Source organism: Bufo gargarizans, chromosome 5, assembly GCF_014858855.1.
Source record: "Bufo gargarizans isolate SCDJY-AF-19 chromosome 5, ASM1485885v1, whole genome shotgun sequence".
Taxonomy (NCBI): Eukaryota; Metazoa; Chordata; class Amphibia; order Anura; family Bufonidae; genus Bufo; species Bufo gargarizans.
The window spans coordinates 377,204,279-377,217,025 of NC_058084.1; the positions used below are offsets into that span (position 1 = coordinate 377,204,279).

General features: G+C 46.2%; 1 protein-coding gene across 1 annotated transcript in view; it reads right to left on the minus strand.

Annotated features, from left to right (window-relative positions):
- The window catches only part of TOPAZ1 (testis and ovary specific TOPAZ 1), a 174,919-nt gene that overhangs the window by 112,896 nt on the left and 49,276 nt on the right, over positions 1–12,747 (minus strand). The window contains exon 4 of the mRNA XM_044295534.1: positions 2,166–2,383. Coding sequence (XP_044151469.1) covers positions 2,166–2,383 — 218 coding nt within the window. The remainder of the gene's footprint in view (positions 1–2,165; positions 2,384–12,747) is intronic.

A 12,747-nucleotide genomic window follows, 5' to 3' on the forward strand; every position in this document is an offset into this window, starting at 1 on the left:
TGCCAGGATCCTGGGAATCTGGAGGAAAGGCGTACAACAGGCCCTCTGGCCAGGGACCCGAGATTGCATCCACCCCCAGTGGATTGTCCTGGAAGGATAGGGAAATGAACCGTTCCACCTGCCTGTTTATTCTGGAGGCAAAAGAGGTCCAGGACTAGGACACCCCATTTTTTGCATAACAGTAAGAACAGAAAGATCCTCTTGTTTAGGGACCACTCCTGATTTTAGGGGCCGTCTGCTCAGATAATCCGTTAGATGGTTTTCTTTTCCCTTTAGATGGACCGCCGAGATTGAGTTTATCTGGCATTGTGCCCATGAGAATAACCGGAATGTGATCTAGCTGAGAATTTTGCTTCTTGTGTCCCCCTGTTTGTTTCTATAAGCTACTGCTGTACAGTCGTGGCCAAAAGTTTTGAGAATTACATAAATATTGGAAAAGTTGCTGCTTAAGTTTTTATAATAGCAATTTGCATATACTCCAGAATGTTATGAAGAGTGATCAGATGAATTGCATAGTCCTTTGCCATGAAAATTAACTTAATCCCAAAAAAACCTTTACACTTCATTTCATTGCTGTCATTAAAGGACCTGCTGAGATCATTTCAGTAATCGTCTTGTTAACTCAGGTGAGAATGTTGACGAGCACAAGGCTGGAGATCATTATGTCAAGCTGATTGGGTTAAAATGGCAGACTTGACCTGTTAAAAGGAGGGTGATGCTTGAAATCATTGTTCTTCCATTGTTAACCATGGTGACCTGCAAAGAAACGCGTGCAGCCATCATTGCGTTGCATAAAAATGGCTTCACAGGCAAGGGTATTGTAGCTACTAAAATTGCACCTCAATCAACAATTTATAGGATCATCAAGAACTTCAAGGAAAGAGGTTCAATTCTTGTTAAGAAGGCTTCAGGGCGTCCAAGAAAGTCCAGCAAGTGCCAGGATCGTCTCCTAAAGAGGATTCAGCTGCGGGATTGGAGTGCCCCCAGTGCAGAGCTTGCTCAGGAATGGCAGCAGGCAGGTGTGAGCGCGTCTGCACGCACAGTGAGGCGAAGACTTTTGGAAGATGGCCTGGTGTCAAGAAGGGCAGCAAATAAGCCACTTATCTCCAAAACAAACATCAGGGACAGATTGATCTTCTGCAGAAAATATGGTGAATGGACTGCTGAGGACTGGGGCAAAGTCATGTTCTCCGATGAAGCCTCTTTCCGATTGTTTGGGGCATCAGGAAAAAGGCTTGTCCGGAGAAGAAAAAGGTGAGCGCAACCATCAGTCCTGTGTCATGCCAACAGTAAAGCATCCTGAGACCATTCATGTGTGGGGTTGCTTCTCATCCAAGGGAGTGGGCTCACTCACAATTTGGCCCAAAAACACAGCCATGAATAAAGAATGGTACCAAAACACCCTCCAACAGCAACTTCTTCCAACAATCCAACAACAGTTTGGTGAAGAACAATGCATTTTCCAGCACGATGGAGCACAGTGCCATAAGGCAAAAGTGAAAACTAAGTGGAAACTCCCCAAATCTTAATCCCATTGAGAACTTGTGGTTAATCCTCAAGAGGCGGGTGGACAAACAAAAACCCACTAATTCTGACAAACTCCAAGAAATGATTATGAAAGAATGGGTTGCTATCAGTCAGGAATTGGCCCAGAAGTTGATTGAGAGCATGCCCAGTCGAATTGCAGAGGTCCTGAAAAAGAAGGACCAACACTGCAAATACTGACTCTTTGCATAAATGTCATGTAATTGTCGATAAAAGCCTTTGAAACGTATGAAGTGCATGTAATTATATTTCACTACATCACAGAAACAACTGAAACAAAGATCTAAAAGCAGTTTAGCAGCGAACTTTGTGAAAACTAATATTTGTGTCACTCAAAACTTTTGGCCACGACTGTACTGTTGTCTGATATAATTTTTACATCCTTGTGATGGATGGATGACCCAAAGGCTTTTAAGGCTAGAAATACTGCCCGAAGTTCCCTTACGTTCGAGGATAGAGGGAGAGTTCCGTGTCCCCATACTCCTTGGATAACTATTTCTGCTGTGAGCTCCTCATTCTGAGCTACTTGCACCTGTAGTAATCACTACCGGATCTGAGGGTCTCATCTGGATTCCTTAACTCAGGTGTTCCTTCCTTAACCACTGTAGTGATGTTCTGACCTGAAGAGGAAAGGACAATTTTTTGTCCAAGAAGAGGTGACTTTTGTCCCAGGTGGACAGGAGAAAGTTCTGAAGTATCCTGCTGTGGAACCGTGCCCACTTGACTGCTGAAATGGTTGAGGTCATTAATCCTAGGATGACCATGATTTGCCTGAAGGACAGCTTCGGAAGGGACCGGAAGGTAAAAATGTTTGTTGTCAGATCTTGGATCTTTGGCTCTGGGAGGAAAGTTATCATTCTAAGAGAGTTCAGGAGAACTCCCCAAAAGTGGGGACGAGGTCTGATTTTTCCAGATTTAATTTCCACCTTAGAGATTGAAGGGTGTTCCTGACAACCTGAGATTCCCCTGGAGATCTTCTGATGAATGGGCCGCTATCAGGAAGTCGTCTAGATAGGGCATAAATAGGATCTCCTGCTGAAGGTGGTACCCCGATACCTCTGCCATTATTTTCGTAAACACTCAGGGGGCTGATGAATGACCGAACGGAAGAAGCTGGAACTGTAGATGTGTCAGACTGTTTTCCAGGTAGATTGCGAACCTTAAGTACTTCTGATGATCTTTGCAGATGGGGATGCGATAATAGGCATCTGCCAGATCTAGAGTTATCATGTAACAGTCTTGAAATAGAAGGTTGATTGTAGATTTCCATCTTGAATTTTTTGTAAGTAACATGCTTGTTTAAGTCTCTCAGGTTTATAATGGCTCTGTAGGTACCATTTTTTATTTTATTTTTTAAATCAGGAAGACAGGTGAATAGAAGCCCTCTCTTTCCTGATCCAGGGGCACTGGAATAACTCCCTGCTTTAAAAGAAGGGTCTGGATTTGTGATTCTAGAAGGGACTGGATTTTTTTCCCCCTTAGGGCTCTTTCACATCTGCGTTCTTTTCTTCCGGCATAGAGTTCCGTCGTCGGTGCTCTATGCCGGAAGAATCCTGATCAGGATTATCCCCATGCATTCTGAATGGAGTGAAATCCGTTCAGGATGCATCAGGATGTCTTCAGTTCCGGAACGGAACGTTTTTTGGGCCGGAGAAAATACCGCAGCATGCTGCGCTTTTTGCTCCGGCCAAAAAAAACTGAAGACTTGCCGCAAGGCCGGATCCGGAATGAATGCCCATTGAAAGGCATTGATCCGGATCCGGCCTTAAGCTAAACGTCGTTTCGGCGCATTGCCGGATACGACGTTTAGCTTTTTTTTAGAGTGGTTACCATGGCTGCCGGGATGCTAAAGTCCTGGCAGCCATGGTAAAGTGTAGTGGGGAGCGGGGGAGCAGCATACTTACCATCCGTGTGGCTCCCGGGGCGCTCCAGAGTGACGTCAGGGCGCCCCAAGCGCATGGATGACGTGATCGCATGGATCACATGATCCATGCGCATGGGGCGCTCTGACGTCATTCTGGAGAGCCCCGGGAGCCGCACGGACTGTAAGTATACTGCTCCCCCGCTCCCCACTACTACTATGGCAACCAGGACTTTAATAGCGTCCTGGCTGCCATAGTAACACTGAAAGCATTTTGAAGACGGATCCGTCTTCAAATGCTTTCAGTACACTTGCGTTTTTCCGGATCCGGCGTGTAATTCCGGCAAGTGGAGTACACGCCGGATCCGGACAACGCAAGTGTGAAAGAGGCCTTAACCTTTTGTTTAGTATGAATCTTTTCAGGGGAGGGAACGATCATTCTATTCTGCAACCTGAACATCTCAGATTTAGAACCCAGGGAGACTATGAAATTTTTTCCCATGCTAAACAAAAGTTTTTTAGCCTCCACCCCCCACAGGGTTTCTGGCGTCATTGATCTTGTTGTTTGGTGGATTTGTCCTGGTAAAAAAAGGAAACCTTTCCCTCTGCCTCTAGACGGCTGCCAGGAACCCAAGCTCTCTTTCTTTCTTTGGTCAGGTCTTCTTTTCCTTTGAGAGCGAACGGAATGGCGATTTTAAAAGAATCTGGACTGTGATGGAAGAGTCTTTTTTCTGTCTGAAGCTTTTTCTAGGATGTCATCTAATACAGAGCCAAAAAGGAGGTATTATCCCCCGACCATGACCTCAGCCATACGGACCTTCTGGCCGAGTTTGACAGGGGCGCTGTTCCTGCAGATAATTTTAATAGGTCCACTGAGGCATCGGATAAGTAATTGGTGGCATGTTTTAATACTGGGAGGGAGGCCAGGATATCTTCAGTAGGAGTACCTGTGAGTAAAGGCTCCTCTGAGAAAGCCAAAGAGAAAGGGTTCCGGCAGTGCAAGTGGCCGCAATGCTGGTTCTTCACATCGAAGTACAAGTTTCCTATGACTTTTTCAGAATAGACTCGCACTTCTTATCCATAGGGTCCCTTAGTAGGCCTACGTCTTCAAAGGGAAGAGAGGACTTTTTTGAAATTCTTGGGACTGGGGCATCAACTCGAGGAGTTTTATCCCTATGGGCTGAGTCTATTTCACTAAAGGGATATTTACATTTAAATACTCTAGACACCCCCGACCTCTTTTCAGGGTCTTTCCATTCATCCGGAAAAAAAAATTATTTTATTATTTCATGAACCGGAAAAACTCAACTCTTTATCAGCCAGGCCCCTGAACATTTGATCTTGGATATACTGTGGTTCTCTAGACTATTCAATATTCATGGCAGCTCTGATAGTTTTTAACATTGAGTCAGTGACCTCAACCGAACATAGGGGCTTGCCCGATTCATCGTCTGAAGAAACCGAATCAGAGTCAGAGGAAATCTCTCCTTCAAAGTCAAATTCAAATTCCTGATGAACCTCAGGGATAGATTTAGAGGGTGCCTGAGGAAGTGTCGCCATTTTTGTCTCAATGGCCGAACTGACTTCTTCCTTAAAGCGAACCCGTCACCAGGATTTTGTGTATAGAGCTGAGGACATGGGTTGCTAGATGGCTGCTAGCACATCCGCAATACCCAGTCCCCATAGCTCTGTGTGCTTTTATTGTGTAAAAAACCTGATTTGATACATACGCAAATTAACCTGAGATGAGTCCTGTCCCTGACTGATCTCAGGGAGAGGACTCATATCAGGTTAATTTGCATATGTATCAAATCGTTTTTTGCAGATGTGCTAGCGGCCATCTAGCAATCCATATCCTTAGCTCTATACACAAAATCCCGGTGACAGGTTCCCTGTAATGATAGGTTTTAAGCTGTCCAATAGAGACTGGGTTTCTTCCGCCATAATTTTTTCAGTGCATTTCTGGCAAAGAGGTTTCTTAGAGTGGCCCGAAAGTTGTTTTTTTACAAATGGCATACGTTTTCTTTAATGAAGGTTCACCGTTTTTGCTGGGTTTGCCCTGCAATTGGAAAAAATAAAAAAAAAATCTTCAGGAGGCTCAAAAGAAAGGAAAAAAAAAATTCTATATAGAGGGTACCTTCACCAAGGAACCAGACCCCCAAGTGCAGAAAAAGGGGCAATCTGTGTATATGAAAATACTCCTAAAAAGGAGGAGGCTTACCGGGCTAAGGGCATTCCAAGGGTCTGCGGACATCTCGGCAGGCAAGGACATGGCTGTAGCACACAAACGCTCCAAGCCGATGAGGACACTATTCACATGTCCGGCCGGCATTCTTATTTCTACTTCCGGGTCACGTGGTACCGCACGCACACCCACGTGACCGTATCTCACGAGAGTCTGGCCCCAGAGTCTTGCAATGCCGGCATCCTCTGCGGCAGCTCCGGAACAAGGAAGCTGGATAGCCTGGGGTTGCCTGCGAATCGCAGGATTTTCACCTTGACGCCGGAAGGGCCCGTATCTCGCCCCGGATCCCAGCGTCTTGCTGCAGCCCTCTTGACCCAAGGGCCAGGGAGATGTAGGAGAAAAGGCTGCGGGAATCTGTTTTGAACAGGAGAGAACACCCGCTCCGTTCTCCACTTCATCCCGAGGGACAGGAAACAACTGGAGAAGGTAAATGGGAGGAGGCTTTTAAAGGTTTGTTCTCCACGTTGTTTCCTGTCCCTGGGAGGCGGGGTAACCTCCTGCTTAGTGCCGTTGGTGAGGCGTATGGAAAAAAATGACTTATGTACACAGTTTCCTGTGTAGGGTCCTGATTGAGTCTGGATGCTCTGCATTCTCTACATGCGTCACATCCTTATGGAAAACTGGCTTGTGTGAAAGAGGCCTTAAAGGGGTTTTCCACGATCAATTAAATATTGAATGAAAGGCCCATGCTTGTATTATTTACTGAAACAAAAACCCAGATCCTGATCAGTTTCCATCAGGCAGAGAATGATATTCAGAGGGTAAATAGTGGAGTAGGATGGCGTGGCACTCTTGTCCTTATTAGATGGGTGCTGTAGGTTACTAGCCCGCATTAAAGTCGACATAGAAACTTCGGCACTCCAATAAGTATGGTGATATCAAGGTGTCTTCATTTTTAATTTTTCTTATGCAAGGAAACTAAAAAAGGTGACGTTTCTGTCAAATGAGACCTTTATCAAACAAGTTGCCACTGAAAGGGTAGGGGGAAAAAAATGGATGGAAAACGAGTTGAGCTGGTAGACATGTGTATCCACACCATGAATAATGCAACTTGTGTTTGAAAAAGGTCTCATTTGACAGAAACGTCACACTCACTAAACTTAATCCCTTAATATCATAGGGCGGTATAGAGATTGTCCCTTTTTTATTCAAGTGAATAGGAAAAAGCTATCCCATTGAAGTGAATGGGGATGGCAGAGTTGTAATTACAAGAGAAAGTAGCACTTGTAGGAACACTCCTTTCTCTTCAAACAGCTGATAAGGGGGGGGGGGGGGGGGGTGCCAGGAGTCATCAACATAATAAAAAGTGGGCAACACCTTTAATAATTAGCTATTCCTGGAAAACCCCTTTAAACAGGCCACTGACGTGCTAGGATAACTACAGTGAATTATTACCAATGTGACCCCCTCCCCAACACCAAGAATGGACCATGGCGATGGACTATGTGATCAGCGCAGTGACGTCACTAAAGGTCCTTTTCCTCCCAGGTCCTCAAATAAGAAAGAAGACGAGCCAGGCTGCGCGAACAAGTGGATGAGGAGAGTTTAATTATTTTTTTATTTATTAACCCCTCCATCCCTAATTTACTTTCTGTATTAATGTATTAATACATTCTGTATTAAGAATGCTATTATTTTTGGGGCGTGGCCTAGCGCGGCATGTAGGAAGACGCTGAATCGCGCTCTCCCGGATTACACTCTCCTGTAATCCTCCTGCATCCATCGTCTGCGCTGCTGTTAAAGCCTCACTGCTAGGAGAATATACTTATCAGATGCTGAGCAAGCCGTTGATCCCCGTCATGACGCGCCATGGGAGAAAGGAGGAGTGTAAAGATAGTGGGCCTGCACCGCACGCTAAGCAAGATGGCGCCGGCGCTGGGCTAAACGCTACAAATGTGGCGGCGCGCCTGGAACATTATGTCAGGGTGGCTCCTGGATCTGCTCCACTCACCATCAATGAAGTAAGGGGAGGTCAAGGCACCGGAGAGGGGTCTGTCCCTGCTGCCCAGAGTGTGGATGGCTTGAGTGAAGAGAGTGGCCGAATAGCTGCTGCTGGGGGATCCATGCCTATGGCAGCTGAAGGGGAGGAGGTTGTGACAGGCCCTGCACAGGTTCAATCTGTGCCTACCATAACAGATGTCTTTAATGCGGTCACAAACTGCAATACAGTGCTAGTCGCTCTCAATACTCAAATAGGACATTTACAAGAAAGTATGTCTTATCAGAAATGACCTCAAGAAAGTGTCTGAGAAGATCAAAGAAGTGGAGAACCGGGTAAGCCATCTGGAAGACACCATACCCACTATACAGAAAGACCTGGGTAAAGTTACTCAGGACGTCTCATACCTGCTTCAAAAAGCTGATGACCTGGAGAACAGGCTAGGCAGAAATAATCTGCGCCTGGTGGGCATACCGGAGAAAGTTGAAGGAGGTGATGCGGTGGCCTTTTCTGAGCAGTGGCTGACCGTGAAGTTTGGCACAGAATCACCATCTAAAATGTTTGCCATTGAGCGGGCCCATAGGATGCCGTTCCGCTCCCCACCACCGGGCGCCCCTCCAAGACCAGTTCTCATCAAGCTGCTGCACTTCAAGGATAGGGATACCATCCTGCGGTCAGCACGAAATCATGAAGATCTGATAATTGATGGCAGGAAGGTGCTTATATTCCCCGATTTCTCTGCGGAAGTACAGCGGAAAAGGGCGAAGTTCGCGGAAGTCAAGCGACGCCCGAGGGAACGTCTACTACAATATTCCATGATTTATCCGTCCAAGCTACGGGTGGTAGCGGAAGGAAAAGTCCACATGTTTGACACGTCGAAAGCTGCGTCGCAATGGATGGACTCATTGGATCCGAGGGGGAACTCCACGCCTCCAGTCGAATGACTTTTTCCATAGTTAAAAGGAATGGAGGGAGACTGTCTCTTATTTGGCGCATTCCCTGCCCCTGATAAGTATAAGTGCAGGGGGGTAATTCTAGGTAACCCAGAGTAAGGGGGGTGGGGGGAAATGGTTAGCCATTGGTTGCCGTAGGAATTCTTATAAGCAGGTTCTGTATATGTTACTAATATGTTTAATTGTCGCTCAACATACTTATGACGGTTACAAATGACAGCTATTATATAGGATGGGTTCTACATCCTGATGGTCTCTATGAGGCGAGTCCGAGAGGGGGGCATGGTTATGGCGGGGGAGTTCAGTAGTAGCTCTCAGATGCACTCAATTTGGAGTGCACTGCCTCCCGCTAGGGTCGTGTCCATCTCCTATGAGTCGCGATACAGGCATATCAGTATGGAGTTAATTATGTTGCAAATGCAAAAGTTAATATTGTTAATGTTTGCCGTTATTATTCCAGGCTGGGTGCAAATTCACAGCCCTGTCTCTCCTCGGAGAGCTGAAGTGGTCTTCAAAAGTTTTGGGGTGGGGGTTCAGTACCTCTGTGCAGTGTTCTTAATACGTCCCTGGGAAGTATGGTTGGCTGGAAGTTATTTGATACTGACGCGGACCCTTGTGGGTGGTAAGGAGTGTTATATATGTTCTTGGAAAATGTAAAATGGGGAACATAGATATTATATCGTGGAACGTCAGGGGAGCCCGTGATGTCACCAAGCGTTTTGCCCTATTTGAGTATTTGAAAAAATTGCCGCCCGCATTGCTGGGTCTTCAGGAAACGCATATGACCTCTGACACTACCAGCTGGCTTCATAAGCCATGGGTGGGTTGGGAATATCACTCGGTATATTCCTCTTACTCAAGGGGAGTGAGCCTATTGATCCACAAAAATGTACCCTTTGTTCCCATCAGATCACAGGTGGACAGGGAGGGTTGTTATGTTGCGGTGCACTGTCTACTAAATGTAGAATGTGTTATTATCCTTGTGTACTTTCCACCGCCTTTTTCACACTCTAGGCCGAGTACGGTAATGCAGTTTGTAGCAGACTGTCCGCATATACCGCTGTTAATTATGGGGGACTTTAACGCTTATCCTAATTTAACTGTTGACAAGCATCTGGTGAGGGCTTCACTTCCCTTATGCACCATAACTGCTTTTGGCAGGCTAATTACTGAACTGGGCTTGTCCGATATTTGGAGGCTGAAAAACACGGTATTAAAAGGAATATTCCTGTGCATCTGCTACATACTCCTCTCTGTCCAGAATAGACCTGGCATTAGGTAACACAAAAGCTGCATGTCTGGTAGGAGAGGCGAAATTCCACTGTAGAACCTTGTCTGATCACTCGCCGCTGCAGATTTCTTTGAATCTGGGGGGTACAGGGGTGAGGAGCCTCAACTTGTGGCACCTGAATCCTTTCTGGCTTAGGTTCATTGACCTTGGCCAGATCAAAAAGCAGATAGATGAGGACCATCAATTTAATGTGGGGTCAGCTTCTATGAATACAGTCTGGAACTCAATGAAAGCATTTCTGAGGGGTGTACTTAGCAAAGGTATAAGCATAGTCAAAATGCGCACGCGGGTGCTGGGTCTGGAATTGCAGAATCAAGTATCCAGTGCAGAAGCTGTGTATATTAAAAAATCCCTCAGTTATTGTTGAGAGCCTGGAAAGCGGCACAGGAGGCACTCAATACTCACGTGTTGGAGCAGCCCAACAATAAGAGGCTCTTTTTGAAACAACAATACTTTGAGGAGGGGGGAAAAGGCGGGTCACATGTTAGCAATGATAGCCAAGGCCCAACAAGAGTCCACTTATGTGTCAACCCTCAGGAATTCGGAAGGTAGGATGGTGAGCGATCCTCATGAGATTCTTGAGGTGTTTAAGGGATTTTATAGCTCACTATATAAAAGTAGAGCTATGTATTCTGACAGGGATCTGGATGCTTACTTGGGGGGAGTGGAGTTGCCTACTTTGTCGACGGAGGAGAGAGAGGGGCTGGAGTCTTCCCTTACGGTGGAGGAATTACAAAGGGCAATAAGTGCAATGCCAAATGATAAGGCCCCTGGCCCTGATGGGCTACCTATTGAAATTTACAAGGAATTTGGTGAGGAGCTGCTACCAAATCTTCTCAAAGTATTTGACCAGGCCCTAGCAATGGGAAGTTTACCTCCTATGTATGAAGCTACCATTGTGGTGCTGCCCAAGCCAGATAAAGACCATACATTACCTGAGTCTTATCGCCCCATCTCTCTCCTCACATCTGATATAAAGACATTAGCAAAAGCCTTAGCGATAAGACTATCCCGGGTGGTGGGGACAGTAGTGCACCCAGATCAGTCTGGCTTCATGCCCGCAAAGTTCACGGCGATCAATTTGAGAAGACTCTTCCTAAACCTGCAGGCCACAACAGGGGAGGTGGAAGAAAAGGCGGTCCTCTCCCTCGATGCTGCCAAAGCATTTGATAGTGTGGAGTGGAGGTATTTATGGGCAGTACTTAATAAAATGGGATTTGGACCCATCTTCACAGGATGGGTTCAGCTATTGTACTCCTCCCCGGTTGCTAGAATTAGAGTTAACAACGAGTTATCCAGTAGCTTTCGTCTGGGGAGAGGAACCAGGCAGGGGTGCCCGTTATCCCCGCTGCTATTCGCGGTTGCAATAGAGTTCAGGGATTCAAACATGGGGGTTTGGAAGAGAAGGTGGCCCTTTACGCAGATGATCTTTTATCATTTGTGGATAAAATAACGGAATGTCTGTCCTCCGTAATGAGTATCATTGACCGATTTGGGGTTTTCTCAGGGTTGTCCATCAATTGGTCCAAATCTTCATTGCTCCCATTGACTCCCCGTGAGGCCCCGGCCAGTTTAGCCAGAATACCAATTCCATGGGTGCATAAATTTTAATATTCAGGAAAATGGGTCACGAGGGATGTCAAAACATATATCGGTCTCAATTTAATACCCCTTTTAGATCAGCTGAAGCCTAAAATCGAAGTGTGGTGTAAACTTCCGATTTCCTTGATAGGAAGGGTGAATTTGATAAAAAGGATAGTGATGCCTCAGCTGTTTTACATCCTGCAGAACTCTCCAATATGGATCCCCCGACACTTCGTTAAAAGAATAGAGGGGGTGTACAGAGATCTGTTGTGGAAGAGGGGAGTGGCTAGGATCAAATTAAGCAAATTGCAGCTGGCCAAAGATGAGGGCGGAGTAGCCCTGCCGCACCTGTGGTCATATTTTTTGGCTGCGCAGCTCTAGCATATGCAGGGATGGGGGCGAGAAGGCATACAAGATTCTAGGAGAGGCATGATCGAGGTTCTGGCAGGCCATCGCACTCCCTTAGGGGCGTTGGAGGCACATGCATTTAAATCACGCTTACCTATTATGCCTACGTTACAACTCATGCACAAAGTGTGGTGGACCGTTAGAGACTTGCTAGAAATTTAGGGATGTACCAAATATACCCCTCTGGGGCACAACTCTCAACTGAGGGAGATATCTATGCTGGAGGGCTCTGAGGACTGGGCGAGGAAAGGAATTAAATATGTTTCGCAGATATTTGATGAGGGGGTCCTCAAATCCTTACAGCAACTTCAGCAGGAATTTGGCCTGCACAGGCCTATGTTCTATGCGTTCTTACAGTTGAGGCACGCGGCGCAATGCCAAGAGAAGCTATTCCCCATGACTATTGCCAAAACAGCTTTATTTGATCATGTGGTGCGGGCCTCGGCATCTTATAAGCTCACTTCTTTTGCGTACAGCTTTCTCAAGGGAAAATGCCTGGGAGACCCGATAAACGGTCTTAAAGAAAAGTGGGAAAAAGATATAGGAGTTCTCAATGATGCCAAGTGGCAAGCCATCCTTGGGAACACACCAAAACTGTCCATCAGCGAGGCTCAGCGACGCCCGCAGCTTTTCTTATTGCACAGAGTGTATAGAACACCCTCAGTGTTATGTAAAATGGGCGTTCGTCCTGACGCGAAGTGCCCTAGATGCATAGAGGACGATGCAGATCTTATTCACATGATGTGGCTCTGTAGGGAGCCAAGTGTATTTTGGACGGATGTCTTTGATACCATAGATAATACATACAGTATTATTACCCCATGGGAACTGGTGATTAGTGTATTAGGATATGTTCAGGAGCTAGGGATAGATGAGGGGTGCAAGCTAGCAATTGCTAAGACACTATTGTGCTAGACGTCC